Source organism: Lytechinus pictus, chromosome 15 (assembly GCF_037042905.1).
Source record: "Lytechinus pictus isolate F3 Inbred chromosome 15, Lp3.0, whole genome shotgun sequence".
NCBI classification, from domain to species: domain Eukaryota; kingdom Metazoa; phylum Echinodermata; class Echinoidea; order Temnopleuroida; family Toxopneustidae; genus Lytechinus; species Lytechinus pictus.
The window spans coordinates 15,670,324-15,691,089 of record NC_087259.1 but is presented as its reverse complement, the minus strand read 5'-3'; the positions used below and the strand labels follow the sequence as shown (position 1 = coordinate 15,691,089).

Here is a 20,766-nt window from a genome sequence, read left to right as displayed (position 1 = left end):
ATCAAAACGTCAGTGTCGTCCATGACGCTAGAAAAACAACTTATTTGCAATTTATCATCAGCTCAGAATTGAACGATTATCGGCTGTCCTGGTTCACCAATTCTTGACAAAGACCTCAGCTGTCCATTGTCACAGTGATTTGACTTGCATTTTCAAAGGAACTACTGCGTATTGATCAATTAGATTGCGCATTGTATTTAATTGTAGAGTCTGCATAGTGATTGCGAAAATCTAGCACAATTCTCGATTCCTTGGCTCTCCCATCACTTCCTCAAAAATCAAACTCCCTTCTCTCAGAAAACTTCACAGCACTGATATGAACAGAGTGATGTTTTCAGTTACACCACCATACATCTCCCTATCATCACCGGGTTGTAACTTCTAAGAACCTTGTATCTCAAATTGATTTTCAATTTCGAGCTCGGCAAAGGCTGTTCAGGCAACTCTGCCAAAGTTGATCTCTTGGGACCATTAGAAATCTGTTCGACTTTGGAGAGTGAATAACACGTCTTGTGTAATCTGGACTAAAAAAAAATTGCTTTTACTTGGTTGACTTTAAAGCTCGTTGACACATGCAGAGAAGACTGCATTTCAAAAATACAGGTAAACTTCCATAAGGGAAATACACATCCAAGTCAAAGCACCTTTGAGACCAGATTATGCAAAAAATGTGTTATATAATATAATAAACCGCCTAAAAATTTCATGACTAAGAATACAAAAATAGAGAGAATGAAAAGAAAAAGGGTGACTTATACTTTATTAAAATTATGAAATTTCTTCTTGCTTGCAGCCTTTTAGAAATTTTCCCAAGATGCCATGTCTTGCCCCCTCGAAACTTTTAGCTCATTACACTACTGCAGACCATGAAAAAAAACACTAAGATACAGTATTTCCTCTTTGTTATTTGATCTTTATTTTACAAAGAGTCCATTGTAGACAATACATAATAACTGCTCTGGTCCCACTTTACTTCTTCTTGGACACACCAACAGTCCTTCCTCTCCTGCCAGTGGTCTTGGTATGCTGTCCCCTCACACGCAGACTGCAAAGGAAGAAAAACAGAAAGAAGATTGTCATTGATAGGGTAGAGGAGAAACTTATTCAGCCCAAAAATGGCAAAAAGAAGAGAGTTACGAGTGACATATCATGGTGACTACTATTAAACCGGCTGTATTCTTTTTTTTTCAGCTGTTAATGCAATGCTTTGATGTCATGCCTGAAATCCAATGCACACACGCATAAACAATCTGATTTGGAAGAAACAGCTTTTTGAACATTTTCTAATAATGTAATAAATTTGGTGGGGGTTTAAAATTTTGTATTGGAATGCCAATATCAAAATTTGGATCAATTGCAAGGCCAAATTGATTTAATCGTAAAAGGATTGCTACCATATCATTGTGGTTATGAATTGAAAATTTATTTTTAGACCGATGATTGTATAGGTTGAATACTTAATCAAATTCAATTTTTTCAAATTCAAATTTCCAACCCTAAAAATCATTGAGGTTAACATTCAATAGCAATATAATAGAAGAAAATAATATATTATATATCACAGTATAAGTTTAAATTTTAACATCAAATGTTATGTTTATCAGGGGTGTGAGTGGTCACAAATAAAAAGATCTGAAAAAAGCTGAAGTGTTGAAAAAGCCTGAAAAAGAAAGAGCTCCCATACTTTTTGCACAGAGGAAAGTAAAAATAAGCTGAAATTAAGGCTGAAAATAAAAACATAAAAATCTGAAATCAGCTAAAAATCTGAACCCTCACACCCCTGGTTTATCCCAAACTTGGGTTGTAGACCAAGCATATGGTTTGTGGAGGGCTCAACAAATCAGTACATATGTGGCAAAGAAAAGCACAGGAGAGTTGATGAAAAAAAAATCAAAATTCCCCAATCGTTTCCTACAAATACCAGCAGTGTGAATGTTTGGTTTCGCCCAATCAGAGAAAAATAAGAGGCAGATGAAACTAAGTTACAAGGAGAGCTAGGACTCCCCAAATCTGCTGAAACAAACTCACCCCCAGTAATGCCTGAGCCCACGGTGAGCCCTGATCTTCTTGAGGCGCTCCAGATCCTCACGGAGCTTGTTGTCCAGGTTGTTGGCCATCATCTGGCCGAACTTGCCATCCTTGACGTCCTTCTGCCTGTTGAGGAACCAGTCGGGGATCTTGTACTGGCGGGGGTTCTGGAGGATGGTCATCAGCTTCTCGACCTGTCACAGAGGATATTTCATTTGAAGAGAAATGAATGAAGTTTGCAATCATAACTTCTGATACATCTAAAACTATGTCTCAACAGAGTTCTGCAGAAGGGTAGGCAGCTTCTCAACAAATGAGATCAAATATTGTCAATACCAAGTAACCGTTACATAAGCTTCATGTAATATGGACTTCAAAATATGATTTCAAAATTCAAAATATTAAAATCCAATTAAATATCAACCCTCATCCATTTTCTACTGTTGATTCCAAATTATTGATTCCAAATTCATTGGCCCCAAATGACATAATGATGAGTGGCACTTCATGACTCTATAATGCGTGTTTCATGAAATGGGTCGTTCGCAGCGACAAACTGTTATTTCTGGGGTTTTTTTGTTGTTAGTAGAGCTATACGTATTGCATTTTTTTTGCAGGGCCCCCCAAAGAACAGTGCTTAGTTTCACTTGTAGGGTTTGGGTTAATGAAACAAAATAAGTAAAAAAATACAAATTAAATAATCTCCTTTCAGGGCTAATTTACTTAGGAAGAATAGAAATCTCTCTCAATTACTCACAATTAAATATAGGAAATAAATGTATGAATCATGGAGATATTGAACATATGCATTTTTTCACTAAAAAATAAGTCAATTTTCAGGGAGTCTCCCAGACAACCAGGGAGTTTTGGGGAACCCTGGGCCTTATCTGTAAGTTATAACATTTCAAAAAAACTTTTTTAAACTTGGTTAAGATTTGATGATAATGATGCTGTAATCCCCCCCCCCCCAATGTATCAAAATACCCAATTGCCACTCCTGCATTGAATACATTAATGTACTCACCTCATCATCAGAGAGTTCTCCTGCCCTCTTTGTCAGGTCAATATCGGCCTTGCGACAGCATATGTTGGCATATCGCCTTCCCACACCCTGAAAGAATAAGAATGTTCTTGCTTTTCATATGTTGCATAGGAATTAATTTGGCTACAATTTAACAAGACACTTGAGAAGCAGCAGAATGTGATGATTTCTTTCTCTTTTTCAGTCTATCTATTTCATGATTTCATTATTTTAAGATTTTCTATTTCAAAACTGTTTAATTGCTTAGTAGCCCATTGAAATAACACAATCAAATATGATTTCTGAGGTCACACAGAAAAATAAGCAACAGGTATTTATCATACTAATATCTGGAACTTCATTTTGTGATTCATACCAAAAAGTATGGGTTACATATTAAGATTACCACATTTAAAACTAGAAAGTCAAAAAGGGGCCTAAGCTTTCGATCCTAGCAGAATCTTCGTCGGAGGCAAAATGAAAAAAAAAATTTTAAAACTACAATAATTGGTAGATGACTTCATGGGTAATGTACTTAGCTTCAAAACGTCAAGCCAGATTAAGTTTAAAGAATGATTCTGCATTAAAGGGGAATCCAACCCAAATAAAAACTTGTTTTTATAAGGAAAAGAAAAATCAGCCAAGTTGATAGGTGAAAGTTTGAACAATATTGGACAAACAACAAGAAAGTTATGAATTTTGAAAAGTTGTAAATATTGGTAATCACTATACCCATGGAGACTTCAAATTGGTCACATATGGGATGTCATTGTGATGTAAGGCAAGGACTACTCTTCCATGTACTCCAATACATATTATGGCTAAAATGTCATTTTTCCCAAAAGTTTTATTTCAAATTATATTTTTCTTTCATGAGGACATAAAACAAAATACTACCTGTGTTATATTTAGATTACTGCCCCAGGGGAATGGGTACTTAGGAGAAAACCACAAATCCCTGATAATAAAGTACATGGCCTATGGGAAAGTTGTCCTTGCCCCTTGTCATAATTTACTTACCCAGTTGCCAATTTGAAATCTACATAGTATTAGTGATCTCAATTTAAAGCAGCTATAACTTTCTTATTACTTGTCCGATTTCTTTCAAACTTTCACCATTCTGTTTAATTTATTTTTCTCCTTCCCAACACAACATTTTATGGCCAAGGCTGGATTCCCCTTTAAATAATTATGGTACCTTGATGGCTGTGAGGGCATACATTATCTTCCTTCGTCCATCGATGTTGGTGTTGAGCACACGCAAGATGTGCTGGAACTTCTCTGGCAGCACGAGAGCAGGCTGCAAAAAAAAAAAATAACATCATTTTTTTAAAATTACAATATAACCCACAATATTGATGAATGTCATGTACAGGCGTGCAGGCATGCCCCCCCCCCCACCTTCAGTTCATACAAATTTTCATATTTTCCCCCATCTATGATTACAAGAACGCAGGAACACATTAAGTTTGCCTTCATCTGAAGATCTGTTGGGACTGAGATAGAAATCTGAAAATCTCAAAAGATTGTGTCATCAATTAATCCCATCTCTGTCTCTTCCACTTGCAATTTTAAATTTTTTAAACCCTATCCACCCGGGGGAAACACCCCCCTCAACATTTTTTGCAATAAATCCGCTGCGCAAAAGTTTTTGACCGCGCTGCTACGTAACTTAGGAACAGGGTATTGTACCCCCGCATCACAAATTCGGTATTAACAGTTGCACGAGACTTGAAAGTAAAAAGTCAACAATAATCGTACAAAAATGTTCTACGGTCATTGCTAAGCTTTGTGTTACGGGCCCCAGATCAGGGAATTCCTTGGTCAGAATGTTCAAAGGGGGTTGATATACTAGAAAGTGCAGAACACACAGCAGTGCTGCATGCATGCAAACTTGGAATGGGCTGAAAAGCACCACTGTTACATAATAGATTGTGTATTCAAAACCACTAAAGCGAGACCAATGAAATGTTTATGGAAGTTAGAACATAAGCTTTCTAGTTCCATACATTTCATTGAGAATATTTATATTTTTAAAAGTAATTTAGCTGCATATCAGAGGGACATTTTTTTGGGGACGTGCTGTACTACACTCTACAGAGCCTCAGAGGCTTAAATGCAGAGAAAACCAGCAAATGTTTGGAATTTGGAGTTGGATTCTACATTCACTTTAGGTTCTAATTTCATATTTTCCTATATATGGACATATTTTAGAAATTGAATCACAGGAAATACTCTTTCGTTGTATAATAATTTGAGTGCGTAGTTTTACCCCTTTATTCATCAGGTGGCAAATTCAAGACTCTCAAGCAAGAGGACAAGACTTGTGTTCAGAAAACATGGCGGGATTTTCGTATTAGCACCTAAAGTTAGGTCTAACTTGTCAGTGATATTTTCTTCTTCGCTTGGTTAAGGATCTTTAGAATATTTACCACAAAATAGTGAAAGATAATAAAATTTGCTTAGTTTTTATCATTTGTAAACAAAGTGCGTAGCTTTAGTTTAGGCCGGGAAGGGGGGGTACTCGACCAAAAAAGTTGTAGGTATGTGCCGCGGGCGAGACAAAAAACAGGGGCTTTGGAGCAGGCTTATTGTAAAAAGGAGGGTCCTCAGAACGGGCTTTGGAATTACAAATGTTTGTGAAAACGGGGGTCCTTGGAACGGGTCGCCTGCATGTGAATGTGTATGCATCCCTAATCCTATGGAAGGGGCATACGTGAATGCAGCTAGCCAGGAGGCACAGGCGCCGGTAACCTATCGTGAGACACAGAATCCTGACATCGAGGTACAAACTGGACCCTCAAAAAAAGGAAAAGTTCTGTCTCATTCGTTCTCCTTCTGTCAAAATTGAATACAAAATGGCCGATCGATACCGAGAACGAACATGACAGAGGTCTAACTTTTCCCTTTTATGAGGGTCCAGTTTGTGCCTCGATGTCAGGATTTTGTGTCTCACGATAGACCTTCATCCATATAATCGAGGTAAGTGCATAATCAAGGCTCGACATTAGCGGTGGCCCGGGGCCATTCACCTTGGGCAACCATTATTGAAAAAATGTTAAGTTTTGGTGGCCCGAATCGGGCAACCAATAATTTTCAAAGTAGCGCAATTTTTCTCCCGATTTTGCACGCATTTATCAACTTTCTACAGTTCAAATTGCAAGCCAATTCGTCATGCGCTTTTTGTTAATTCACACACAAAGATTGCATAGTCATGACAGTATGTAGGTCTACCGCTACAGCATACAGATTAGCATGCATGGAACCACTGCAGCTAGCTGTGCGCTAGCAGACTATTCAGACTCGGAGCTGCGATACGAAATGTTGCTGCTAAGAAATCTTCCACAGAACTTTGAAAATCTACGTCAAAGTCACATTTTACACCAATGAAATGCCCTTCTACAGTCCATATTACTAAAATCTGGTGTAATCTGATTATTTGCATGCATTAAAAAGGGGAATTATGACCTCTCTTTTGACTCAAAAAGACCGATTTCCAAATGCATTAATACACATAAAACACATGCGAGTACATCACAGTCCCACGTGTGCATTTGTACATGTATGTATGTTGATAATTGGTTTCTCTCGAAGCTGTGTCTTTTCTAGCCAAAAATAAACAGTTTCTTTCTTTCTTGTTTATGAATGACTTCTTAAACCACTCTTGAGGAAGTAAATACTTTGGGAAGGCATTTCATTGATATGAAATGTGTGAATTTTTCAAGCATTTTGGCAAATATAGGGAAGGACTTTCTCACACTGTTTTTTCCAGATATAACTTTTGCCATTTTCTTAATTTTTTTCTTTCATTTTTTTTTATAATGGTTTAACCATTTATACCCCTTCCCATTGAATATGCCTGATTAAAAAATAAGTTTCTACTAAAAAAAAATAATAATAATTTCCCCCATTTTTTATTAATTTTGTTTTATTCATATTTCTTTCATTTTCTTTTTTTTCCTGTTCTTTTTTTTTCCTGTTCTTTGTTTTTTCCTTTCTTCATTTTCTTTCTTTTCTTTAATTTCACTTATTAATTTATTTTTTTTTTCTTCTTTTTTTAACATAATATTCTAAAAAAATTTTTGTTTTTGTTTCTCCCTTTTATGAATTGTTCTAATTTTGCAGCATATTTTTCTGTGATTTCTCCTGCTATAATATGCTGGAAAAGAGGAAATAAACTGGATTTGGGCCTGCATAATCTTTTAGGATTCAAAAAGGAAGAAAGGAAAAATCATTGTTGTGTACATCTATCTGAGTTTGCTATGCACTATTTATTTACTTTACCATTATGAGTGTGTGTCTATTCGGAGATTTAAAAAAAAAGTCCACACAACCTGGGAACAATACAATTCTTTTATTCTCTTTCAATCATTTCATATCTACGATGATAGAACAATTTATATATAACCACAAATCAGTTAGCAAAGTAAAATAACAGCAAACAAGATTTACAAAGTGAAAGTAACTTAGTGGTAGTGGCTGCAGAATTAATATTTCAGAAGTTTGTTTTATTCATTTTTAATTAATGTTTTTCTTTATCTTTTTCGGGCCACCAAACTTTAATATCGGGCCACCAAAACCTTCAAATAATTTTTTTGGGGCCACCACCAAAAAAAGTTAATGTGGAGCCTTGGCATAATTTATTTTTCCCCTTTTATTTGGAGTGCTATTGCGACCCCATTCAACCCCATTTTGGAGAGCATATGTCCGCCTAGTATTACACGGGGTAAACTTAAGGCGCCGGGTGCGCTCGCGCAGATGTGATGGTCGGACATCGCTCTGCGGCCACTTTTCACCAAAATTGCAGCTCATTGTAGCAGATCAATGCCGCCGGAACGGCGTTACAAAATATATGCGAAGCTTTGGAATGGATTTCTTTTTTTTCTCGACAAGAAAATGCTATGCTTTGGAGCGGCTTTCTTTGTTCTTTTTCTCAATAAATAAGATAAAATTGCTATGCCTGGCTTGGTTGGAATTAAAATTTGAGTGTAAAAATGGGGGTCCCTTCCGCAGCACACACCCACCATACATACTGAGTGCCCCCCCCCCCCAACATACACCACCTGTCTCTCTCTCATCATTGTGAGACCTTAAGTTTAGTTCTAAAATATTTGTTACAGAGGTAGAATAGATCTCGACTATAGCACAAGTTTGCCTCCATGTATTATTGTGTAGGCCTACTCATGAAATTAGGTAACCCAGGGAGCTCCGGCGCGCTTCGCGGGCCGGAGCCCAGGAGTCGACCATAACGAGGGAGACATGGGACTGGGGTAGATTGGGGTCTCAATAGTAATCTTAATAAAATGTGGAAACAGGAATTATGCACTTGCCACGATTATATGGATGAAGGTGTATCGTTACACAATCCTGACATCGAGGCACAGACTGGAACCTCAAAAATCAAAATATAGCGTCGGTCAGTAGAGGCACACGGCTAATATGGGAGACTGTCTCCCATGAGAGAGATTATCTCCAATATCAGACTTATGTAAAGAATTTGGGTATCCAATTTCAGAGACAGTCTCCAGTTTGGGAAACCAATTTCCTTTGTTTACATTTGCTGCAAAAGGATTAGCTAGGCGGCAAATGAAAATGTGATAAGCAGATTCCTCATGAAAAATTACCCCTTTTCACCGTCTACTTTAAAAATTCACCTGTCTACTTTTGTTTTGATAAGGATTTTTGTTGTCATCCACACACAAAACAAATGGGCTTCTGACCCAGTGAGACAAAATTTTGAGTGGAAAAATTACACTTTTGTTGGTGTTGTTTCTTTTGCAAAGTAAGTCTCCAATATGGGAGACAATCTCCCATATTGGCCGTGCGCCTCTACTCTTGATCGGCTATTTTGTTTTGAATTTTGAAAGGAGAGATATCGCGACATAGACAGATGGCAACCGTCAGTTTCGAGGAGTTTTTTAACATTTTTTATTTTTCCTCGTACACAGACGGCTCGCTATCGTGCAGCCATCATTAGGCCAGGGGGTTAACAATGCAAAATCCCCCTGACGGGGCTCGTCAATTTTTGTCTTTATTTCATAAAAATATTCCAAAAGAAATGTACCAAAATGAAGTTTATTATTCCGTTTTGGCCTGAAATGCACCAAAACGGGAAAATATAAACTTAAAAGGGGACAAAACAGTGACTTACTAATTACTTCGAATGTCCCACAACTTCACTTCTCTGTTTTATCCGATTTTAATACATAAACATATGGCCATTGAGTCCCTGTACAGATCGAGCTAGAACTTCTGTCTCTGTATTTGGCGAGTGGAGCCAACGGAGTTCAGCGGAACAACCAACATACAGAGACCGAAGCTTTAAGTTTGGTCTATCGCGACAGAACTTTTCGTTTTTTTGAGGTTCCAGTCTGTGCCTCGATGTCAGGATTTGTGTCACGATAGACCTTCATCCATGTCGATATAAATCGTGATTTAGTGCATAATTTCTGTTTCCACATTTTATTAAGATTACTATTGAGACCCCAATCTACCCCATTGGGTGATTTCAAGTTCGGCGTTCGTGTTGAGCCGCTGAACCGAGCTGGGTTCAGAGGAATGATACCGATTGCGTTTTCGATAGCACATGTCACGCCCCTGCGCAATCATCTCAACTTCAAGCGAGAAGTCTCGACGACGAAAATGAAATCGGAGAGAAATGCATTAAATTCTCATCGTACAGAATACCAATGTTTTAATTGATTCAAGAATTCGAAAGAGTAAACATTATTCTTCATCAAAATATAAACAGCTCAAATGATTTGTACTCATCTTATTTAGTTATTAGGCCCTAACTGTAAAAGCTAATTTTACGGGGATGTTTCATCGTGTTCGCCGCCTGTTCACGAGCTAGAGATTGCCAACACCAAAACCAACACCGAACTTGAAATCATGATTTTCCCAATCCCTGGGGGTTGGTGTTGGTGAATGGGGAAATTGCACGTCGTAGATCGTCAACACCAGCCGCAGTGCCGGGTTCAGCAGACGACATTCAACACCAGCAGGCAGCACTCAACACGAACTGCCGGAAATACGTCATATTTTCCGAGGTCAATCCCAACACCAGCCTGATTTCAAGTACGGACGGTGTTGTGGCTGGTGTTGTCACGACACCAACACCAGATTTCAACACCGTATGGTTGGAACTACCCCTTATCGACCACCTAATCTTCTAAGCATCATATCTGCGAAAATATTCATCAATTTTACCCAGTTTTCGTCTCATTAGTGCAGAAAATTGAGCAGATCAGATTCCCATGTTTCGCTCGGCGACTCCGATTCAATCCGCGTATATATCGACGAACAACGAATACGACGATTTTACATTTGCTCATTTGCACCAGTCTTTTGAAACCGACCACCCGCGGTACATTAAGTTTACGACCGATTCTTGTCGCGGTGGCGAAATATTTTTACTCTTCCAAATCAGTTCTATGTCAACATGCTAAATGATCGTCTCACTACTTCCACTGCGAGCTCCGGCACATGATTCGACGATTGACGACGGATATTTGTTCTAGAGCCGTTTCCTATCGGATTTCTTGGTTTTTCAGCGGGTTTTGGGTTTGGTCAATACAATTTTGATTAATTCTACTAAATTTTTACTTCTTGTTGCTTCTTTTTTTCTCGTAAAATCGATTCTTACCGTTTCTATGGACACTGCGCCTACTCTCCCGCGCGTATCGTTTGTAATACGCAATAATTTTAACGCGCGCAAGGTGGTCGGTTTCAAAAGAGGTGGTCGATATGTGGTAGTCTCACCATACTTGAAATCACCCATTGACATTGTCTCCCTCGTTTTACACTGTCGACTCCCGAGTCCTGGGGGCCGTTTCATGAAAGGACTTGTCGGACGCTTAATCCGACAAGTCCCATTTTATCCGACAGTTACCATAGGGACAGTGCCTCTCTGCCAATCAAAATCATGGAAAGATGTCAGATCTGACAACTTGTAGGATGAAAATATTGATGAACAGTAGAGGCGCTGGTCCAAAAATTGGGATTGACCCAGAAAACAAGGATATCCTCATAAACCAAGACAAATCATGTCTATTGTCTTGATAAATTGAGACTGTCCTTGTTTATGGGGACGTTTTTTTTTCACTTCCCCCTACGGGACAAAGACAGCAATTACGGGAATTGAGAGTGCTAAAAATAGATTCAGTGACCTCAATTCCCCCCAGTTCACCTTCTATTTTTCATGACTTAGGCCTAGGCCTACTACCTTCTTCCAATAATCTTGTTTTGAAACCTGATATGTTTACATTGACTAGCACACTTGATTGATGTCGGCACTTGACAGGTGAATGAACTTTCCTAGATTTCTTGTGTGAAGAAATCCTTATAAACTGAGACAGTCCCTGTAAACTGGGACGATCCCAATTTTCTGACCAGCGCCTCTAGCCTACTGATGAAACGCTCCCCTGGGCTCCGGCACGCAAAGTGGGCCGGAACTCCCTGGCCCTGGGAGCTTGGACTTGGTTAGAAATTAGGTTGTTCCTAATGACTTGTAGGCCTATAATATATCTTCCACCTGGTAGAAGGCAAAATTTGGCTAACAATCTCTTAATTCGTTGAACTTCGTTCGTTAAAAACGGATACAACATAATTTGGACAGAAGGATACAAGTTTATCGCTATGTATGAGAAGTAACTTTGCAACAAATCTCGGCGCTACCTCGCATTTAAAAGTGAAAAATGTATTTTATCGTAAATACAAATAAACGCACACACAATACAATTAATGCAGTAGTAAAAACGGAATCAACAAAGACAATTCAATGAGAGGATGGGTTAATAAAGCTGAGATTTAACATGATATAATTTAGATGTAGGGTCGTTTCGTTACCATCTTGATTCGGGTGCGGAGCAAAAAGGGAGATGCCGAGTTTTATTGCTTCCAGTTCAAAGATCCCTGATTGGACAAATCTACGAGAAACTCAATGATTCGACCAATGGCCAATGCCGTCTCTTTAGTGTCCGTCGAGTGAGAAGGATGCAAGATGGCAGCCACCAGTGCCAGAAAGTCTACCAATCCTTTTGATGATGTTGACGAGCCTGAAAATCCATTTTGGGATGAACATGTTCCAGGCAATCCAGAGGTCTATTAATTTTTTTTTACTCATTGAATAAAGTGTAAAACTTATCTTTGAATGATGCTCTGTTAATTTAGCTCATTATTTGTGTGGTGAAGGACTTTGGGAAGCATAGGACTACACGTTCCCACCTGTCCATATTCATGTCATGTTTTTATACCGCATCTACTGGAAAAATACAGTTGTGTCTACATTATAGCCAGGCGGCTTCTAGAGAGTAAAAATCATTTACTAACGTAAGGTTACTCTCATACGAAGCCAGGGCTTCTATCTCATAGTAGGGTGTCTGGACTGAAGCCACACTGAAAAGTGTCAGCATAAAACAGGCTGATTTAGGGGGAAATATGGCCAATTTTTTCTGGAAATTCAGGCTGCTATCAGTAGTCTGGATAGAGGCGCACGGCCAATATGGGAGACTCTCTCCAATAGGGGAGACAATCTCCCACATTGGAGACTTGCTTTTCAAAAGGACAAAAGAAACAACACCAACAAAAGTCAAAAGCATTATTTTTTCCACCCAAAATTTTGTCTCACTGTGGTCAGAAGTAGTCTTGAGGACTCCATGATGATGTCTTTTAAAACAAATTTGACATATACTTCTCCATCATGGAGTCTTGAATCCCTTCCCATACATGCATAAGAGAATCTTGTAAACACAGATGGATTTCCCCAGGAAATCCATCTTTTTTATTAAAAATCGATAAAATTAGCAGGATTTTATTATTCTCTACACCTTCCTACGCCTAATGCATGAGAAGGTTTAAAAAAATATTGAATAAAAATACGTAAAAATAAAGGTTTCTTACCAGACCGATGTCGTGTAGATCCTTCGCTCCACATGTACACAGCGCAAATACAATGGCGACGACCCTTGAACCGCTTATGTATGACGTACATGTACGTAGGTAAACACAGAGAGAAATAGTGCGCATGCGTAGCTTATTGTGCTAGTACAAGATTCCCGGCCGACGTCGTGCAGAGGTCAAACATTCTTATGTTAATGACGAGTTTAGCGCTCCTAATCTTGTACTAGCACAATAAGCTACGCATGCGCACTATTTCTCTCTGTGTTTACCTACGTACATGTACGTCATACATAAGCGGTTCAAGGGTCGTCGCCATTGTATTTGCGCTGTGTACATGTGGAGCGAAGGATCTACACGACATCGGTCTGGTAAGAAACCTTTATTTTTACGTATTTTTATTCAATATTTTTTTAAACCTTCTTATGCATTAGGCGTAGGAAGGTGTAGGGAATAATAAAATCCTGCTAATTTTATCGATTTTTAATAAAAAAGATGGGGAAATCCATCTGTGTTTACAAGATTCTCTTATGCATGTATGGGAAGGGATTCAAGACTCCATGATGGAGAAGTATATGTCAAATTTGTTTTAAAAGACATCATCATGGAGTCCTCAAGACTAGGTCAGAAGCCCATTTGTTTTGTGTGTGATTGACAACAAAAATCCTTATCAAAACAAAAGTAGACGGTGAATTTTTAAAGTAGACGGTGAAAAGGGGTAATTTTTCATGAGGAATCTGCTTATCACATTTTTATTTGCCGCCAAGGTAATCCTTTTGCAGCAAATGTAAACAAAGGAAATTGGTCTCCAAAACTGGAGACTGTCTCTGAAATTGGATACCCAAATTCTTTACAAAAGTCTCTGATATTGGAGATAATCTCCCACATTGGAGACAGTCTCCAATATTGGCCGTGCACCTCTACTGGCTATAATTTTATAAAAATGTGATCTGAATTAATTATTAACTTGTGTTTGGCATGTATGGAAAGAGAAAATTCAGGGGCTTCTTTTGACAGTAAGGACAAGTTTATAGGATTATTTGAAATGAAGATTTAGAGATAAATTGCAAACCCTTATTTGTGTGTGTGTTGAGATTGCCATTTCCCCATGCGTTTTCTATGGGAAAATGAAATTTCTGTTTTGCACAAATTTTTTCACTTTGTCGCAATTTTTCATTGTGATCTGGTTTCCAAATCTTTATAAAAATCATACCATCAGAAAGAGCATAAAAATTCCTATTTGACACTTAATGGACAAGTTTTTGGCATTAATAATAAATCTATTTAAAACAGCTCTCGGAAGCTAAAAATTTGGATTTGTGTGTGTCCATTTCTTAACTACACAGTCTGTGGCAGGGAAATGCTGAAAATTGACCTAATTTCATTCTTCTTTTTTGCAGCCAATAATTGGATTTTTGAAAAAAATGTTATATTTCTGTCAGTCTGAAGATTATTTCTCTTCAAATTCACAAAGAAAATGTGATATTTTCTTGGAATAAGAAAAATAGTTTTTTTCTCCAGACACCCTACTCATAGACCCACACAAAGGAAGCCAAAACCTGAAACTTTCACCCCCGAGATTTCTACTTTCCTTCTAAAAGATCTAGACCTAGTAAATCATGTACATGGGATAAAACTTAATTTCCGACATTTCTACGCTCTCGTTATTTTTGAAGAAGAATTCATAAAAAAAATGAGAAAAATATCATGAATAGACGGAAGAGACTTGCCCGATGTTTACGCCGTCATCTTGTGTGGAGTGGTACTAAACCCAATGAAGTTAGTAAACGTAAAGCTGACGTCCATGACATAACAATTAAGATATCGTTGTACTTGTTTAGGGGGTCAATTCAGGAAATACCAAGGGTACCATTTTGTTTCCAGTACTTGTTAAGGGTAGGGTTTCACATGCCAATACTTGTTAAGGGGTGCATTTTCAGAACATGGAAAATACTTGTTAAAGGGGAATCCAGCCTTGGACATAAAATGTTGTGTTGGAAAGGAGAAAAATAAATTTAACAGAATGGTGCAAGTTTGAAAGAAATCGGACAAGCAATAACAAAGTTATAGCTGCTTTAAAATTGAGATCACTAAGACAATGTAGATTTCAAATTGGCAACTGGGTTAGAAAATGATGACAAGGTGCAAGGACAACATTCCCATAGGCCATGTACTTAATAATCAGAGATTTGTGGTTTTCTCCTAAGTATCCATTCCCCTGAGGCAGTAATCTAAATATAACACAGGTAGTATATTGCTTTATGTCCTCATGAAATAAAAATACAATTTGAAATAAAACTTTTGGGGAAAAATAGCATTTTAGCCATTTTATGTATTATAGTACATGGAAGAGTAGTCCTTGCCTTACATCACTATGACATCACATATGCGGTCAATTTGAAGTCTCCATGGGTATAGTGATTAACAATATTTACAACTTTTAAAAATTCATAACTTTCTTATTATTGTCCGATATTGTTCAAACTTTCACCTATCAACTTGTCCGATATTTTTTTTCCCTATAAAAACAAGTTTTTATTTGGGTTGGATTCCCCTTTAATGGTGCTTTTCGAAACCCCATGGTCACGCATGGTATCCACTCGTCAAAGAAAGTGGCCCCCGGGTTACTATAGGCCTGTGTTGAAATCAGTTTCATATTTTGATTACAGATTGAGGAGGCCGTTGCTGAATTGAACCTTGGTGTTCTTGATCTAACATCAGATGAGTTCATCTTGGATGAAGTAGACATTCACATCCAGCAGAACCTGGAGGATGAAGTGGTCAAGGCAGCCTTGGAATCGGTAATCAATCAATCTTTCATTTTAAATTCCATTTTCCAACGTATTGTATAAAGCTGGGGTTAAGATTGTGCATAAAACAAAACTTAAATGACGAGTGATTGTAGATGTATTTAGTCTACAGAGTGCACTAGAAAATACAGTAGAAAAAGACACTACCACTGCCTTCAATTCAATGATATTTTGGAAAGTACAGAAGTTGGTAGAAAATACTGTCTGGCTGCCTGAAAAGAAACCAGATGTTCTGTAGATATTTATGTGATTTGTGTTAAAGGGGCCATTTCCATCTGATCTCAAATTGTCATGGATCAGGTATATGAGAAAAGGAGAAACAAAGACAAAGCTGAATATACCAATTTAATTTAAAGGGATTTTCCCCTATTATTCAGGGGGGGGGGGTATGTCTTGTCAAACGTAACTTCCATATCCCATTGCAAAAATAGTGTATCTTTGCATTTGTTTTCTCTTTTTGTTTTCCTTTGTGTAACATCTCCTAGAAGGTCAATGAAAATCAGCGACTGAGTATTATCTTCATTTTGTCTAATAGCAGATGTACATGTAGACTATTGCTTGCACATGTATAGAACAATTACAAGACTTATGGTATTGTGAGTGGGTCACATATAAGTGCAAAGCATTTGACTATGTTTCGATACAAACATAGTCAATTGCACATAAACACCTAAAAATCATCTGATGCAGTATCATCATCATTTGTTATTCTATGTAATTTATCATGTCCATTTCTTTCTGTTATTCAAGTTTCTTTCTTCCCTTGTTCTCTCCTCGTTATACCCTTTTCTCTATATCTCTATCCCTACCATCCTTTATCAGTCTCTTTTAGACTATTTTACTTAACTTTCTTTAATTTATTCTCATTTTATTTTTTTTGAAATGTTACATAGGGTGTGGATCTGAGGCAGTACTCCAAACAGATTGAAGCTGAACTTCAGGAAGTGGAAAATGCCTCGATCGATGATTGTATCCTTTTCAATTCAGTTCATTGCAACCATTTATTCACTGGAATAGAAAAAAAAATGTATAAACTCTGTGTTTAGGAAATGACATGAAGACTAGAAAGGACCATGCATCGCAAATATTTTTACATTACAAACACCTCCAAATATTAATTCCTCCAAAATTGTTTGATTTTGCAAGTAGAGCTTGTACAACTTATGATCAAGTAAGGTTTAAAATAAATTTGTACACTACTTACACAGATAAGGATGGTTTATGGATATGTTATAACGTTATGATTTTATTATTTTCAGTTGATTAGAATTCATAATCAGTCATAACAGACTGCTTGCTGGTGCATCCGTATTCATAAATTCAGGGTTCCCAGCCCATCAGGGAAATCAGGGAAAATCATTTTACTTTTTTTCCAGTCCGGGAAAAATCAGGGAATTTGATAAAAAAGACCTCAAATCAGGGAAAATGCTTTAAATGAGGGAAAAATCAGGGAATTTTGATCAGCCCAAAAGTCGAAACCTTTTTTGTATTGGGCCCAGAAATTGATATTTTTTTAATGCCTTGACTGTCATTGCAACAGATATTAAGGAAAGCCAAAACATTGCCAGTCTGCATAATCAAATAACAGCATGTGATACCATCCTAGAGGTAAATCTAGATAGGGGATGTTCACCCTGAAGAAAAGTTTGTTGTAAAAATAGCAGAAAAAATTATGAAAAATATTGGTGAAGGTTTAAGGAAAATCCATTAAAGATTAAGAAAGTTATTAGAATTTAAGTTTTGGATTTGTGACGTCGTAAACGAGCAGCTGCCCCATATATTATGTAATATAAAATGCATGAATTTCCATTTTTTAATGGTTTGTAATTTTTGTTTTCTCTTTAGGAACGGGTTTGAAATAGTTCGTCTATTGATATACTGAAGGTACACTAAAACCATTTTCAATTTTCTGAGAAAATGAAATTTCATTGATTTTTTGCCATTGGATCTGTAGGAAACCTGCTCGCATATGACGTCACAAATCAAATGATTATGATTCTCATAACTTTTTTATTCTTTGATGGATTTTTCTCAAACCTTTGGCATTATATTTTATTGTTTTTTTTCTGCTATTTTTGCAATAATTTTTTTGTCAGGGTGAACTTCCCCTTAAAAAAAAAAGAGGCACATTTTTCCAACAGATATGAATGAAGATTTATTTGTATAACAGATCTTGGGAGTGACCATGTCTCGACATTTATCCGTTCAGATTTGAAAAATCAATTTGCTGATGATAAGGACTTGGCACATTTTGACATTTCTAACTAGGCCAGGCTTTTTGGCTGTTCTGTGGGGGGGGGGGTTGATTCAACCCCCCCTGATATCTCGGCCGTCGATCGCGCGAGCACCGCACAATTTTGCACGCTGGTAGTGTGCGATGTAATCTACAAGGCTGTATGGTAAAATTTTCCAAAATAACGAGATTTTATTTTATTTGAATTAATTATGCTAATTTATGCAAAAATCATACTTTTTGCTCTAATTCACTAAATAAAGCTCCTAGAATGCTAATTTTTGGTAAAAATATTCTTTGTAGCATTCTTAACAATGGCAATTGAAAAAAACTTCGGTTTGGAAATCAATTTCTTATGTATTTTATTGTTTTATGAATTTCTTACGTATTTCTTTGTTGTTCAACCTTTTGTTTTTCTCTGTTTTTTTCACCAGATTTATTGCACAACCTTTTTGAAGCATAATTATGCTAAAATCAATTGCTTTCAGCTGTTTAAAGTAAAAATAATCATATCTTTATGAATAAGATGAGAAAACTCAATTTGCATTGACTTTGTACACAAAATCACGTTTTGGAACAATTTTTGGTCCGACATGCACTTACAAAATGTTGCGTAATTTCGGAATCGCGTACCCGGGTGTCGTAAATTTGGTCTCAAAAGATGCGCGAGACTTAAAAGTATAAACTCTGTGAGTGGCGCGGTCAAAAAATTTGGCGCGGCGGAATGATCACAGAAAATGTTGAGGGGGGGGGTTGATTCAACCCCCCCTGCCATTTTAGGGTTAAAGAAAAAGTTCACCCTGATTCTATGTTGGTTTGAATATAAACATAAAAGAAGAGAAACGTTTGGTGAAGGTTTGGGAAAAACCATCAAAGATTAACAGAGTAAGGGATTTTTTTAAGTTTCTATTTTGTAATGTATGAGGAGCTCCCCCATGTATCATGTGATATAAATTGATGTCATTTCATATGGCAATTTTCAATTATTTTACTAATTGCATTCAGTTTATCATTAGGTGCATTATTTCATACCTACTTCTATGAGAATAACATTTCAACCACCATGAGCCATTGAAAATGAGGATTAAATTATATTAAATTCCATATGGGGTAGTTGCTCGCATATCAACATCACAAAATAATAAATTTATAATTCTTATTCTCTTATGATTTTCATCAAAACTGCACCAAAAGATCCCCTGCTATTTTGTATCATTTTAATTTAAAAAATAATGGGTCTACATTGTCAGGGTGAACTTCTTCATTAATTTCTCGGCAGAAGGTTTGAAAAGTTCAAAAGATAGCAAGATTTGATTAGCGTGGTCAAATGATTTGATAGCCTTTTAATAAATTTTGAAAACATGTTTTTTTGTTTGGCTTGTTCTTGTACACTTTAATTGAATTTTCTTTTTTAATTTTTTTTTTAATACCATAGAGTGAAAATAAAAAATAATTGTATGGTTATTTCAGAGAATGGAACAGATGCTGAATGGTTTCCAGTCAGACCTGGGCAGTCTGAGTGCCGAGATACAGACCTTGCAGGAGCAGTCCATCGCAATGAATGTCAAACTGAAAAACAGGCAAGCAGTGAGAGGTGAACTCAGCCAGTTTGTGGATGAGATGGCTGTCAATGAGCGAATGATCAAGTAAGTTGACCCCTGACCTATGAACCTTGACCTCAGTGGGTAACAAGATTTCAATCTGACCTCAATTTAGATTTTCCTGGGAAATATTCCAATTGTTTATGATGAGACCTTTTCATTTTTCTCTTTGTTTGCCGTTGTGTTGGAAGCCCTTGTTACAGATTTCTAGAGCAGTTTAATGAACCAAATTATGAAATATATGAATACATGCTATCAGTAATGTATATAATTATGTTGAACTCAGATTTTTGTAAAGTATTATATACATGTTTACTAATTTGTTATTGTAAAGCGCATTTAAATGTTAATGTAATGCGCTATATAAATGTAACTTTTATTTTTTATTTTTATATATACATTCTTTATTCCCTGGGGGATATTCCAATGAGTTTATCATTTCATTGATGTCTTTGTTTAGCATTATTTTGAAGGCCACTGTTACAGAGAGACAGATTCATGAGCTGCCTGATGAGAAAGTTATGAAACATGTTGTTTGCCTATTCTTCAGTCCCTGGGGAATATCTGTCTGTTTCATGAGTCCCTGTTGCTGATCACATTGTTTAGCATTGTTTTGGGGACCTATGTTACACTTACATAGAAAGATTCTTGAGCAGCCTGGCTACAAACTTATGAAATACATTGTTTGCTCATTCTTCAGTTCCTGGGGAATATTTGTATGTTTTATGTGTCTGTGTTGCTGATTTCGGAGGCCACTGGTTTAGAGAGACAGATTTTGAGCAGCTGGATGACAAAATTATGAAATATAATGAATGCACATGTACTGTGTATTCTTCATTCCCTGGGGAATATTTGTATGTTTCATAAGTCACTGATGATGATAGTGGAGCGTTGTGGCCCAGGGGATTAGTCTTCTGACTTTGAAACAGAGGGTCGTGGGTTCAAATCCCAGCCATGGCGTAATTTCCTTCAGCAAGAAATTTATCCACATTGTACTGCACTCAACCCAGGTGAGGTGAATGTTCCCCGCCAGGATTAATTCCTTGAATGCATGAGCGCTGAAAGGCAGCTCAAGCTAAAGCCAGAGTAATAATGATAATAATAACATCGCGCCTTGGAATAGAATATTTCTAGATAGATGGCGCTATATAAATGCCTTTTATTATTATTATAATT

General features: G+C 37.0%; 2 protein-coding genes across 6 annotated transcripts in view; one reads left to right on the top strand and one right to left on the bottom strand.

The window, feature by feature from the left end:
• Positions 1–892: 892 nt before the first annotated feature.
• On the bottom strand, positions 893–11,987 carry LOC129261451 (small ribosomal subunit protein uS13). Its single transcript, XM_054899513.2, has 5 exons — positions 11,897–11,987; positions 4,248–4,349; positions 3,053–3,139; positions 2,029–2,222; positions 893–1,045 (listed from the first exon to the last, which is right to left on the bottom strand). Exons 1-5 carry the CDS (start codon positions 11,897–11,899, stop codon positions 970–972), a joined length of 462 nt encoding a protein of 153 aa, XP_054755488.1. The 5' UTR covers positions 11,900–11,987; the 3' UTR covers positions 893–969.
• The window catches only part of LOC129261458 (vacuolar protein sorting-associated protein 52 homolog), a 36,078-nt gene continuing 27,142 nt past the window's right edge, over positions 11,831–20,766 (top strand). For 4 of the 5 annotated variants that reach the window (XM_064110695.1, XM_064110694.1, XM_064110693.1 and 1 more), the window contains exons 1-5: positions 11,831–12,149; positions 15,616–15,747; positions 16,650–16,725; positions 17,297–17,364; positions 19,460–19,635. In XM_064110695.1, coding sequence (XP_063966765.1) covers positions 12,051–12,149; positions 15,616–15,747; positions 16,650–16,725; positions 17,297–17,364; positions 19,460–19,635 — 551 coding nt within the window. In that variant the 5' untranslated portion in view covers positions 11,831–12,050. The remainder of the gene's footprint in view (positions 12,150–15,615; positions 15,748–16,649; positions 16,726–17,296; positions 17,365–19,459; positions 19,636–20,766) is intronic. The other variant, XM_064110696.1, reaches the window with a different exon arrangement.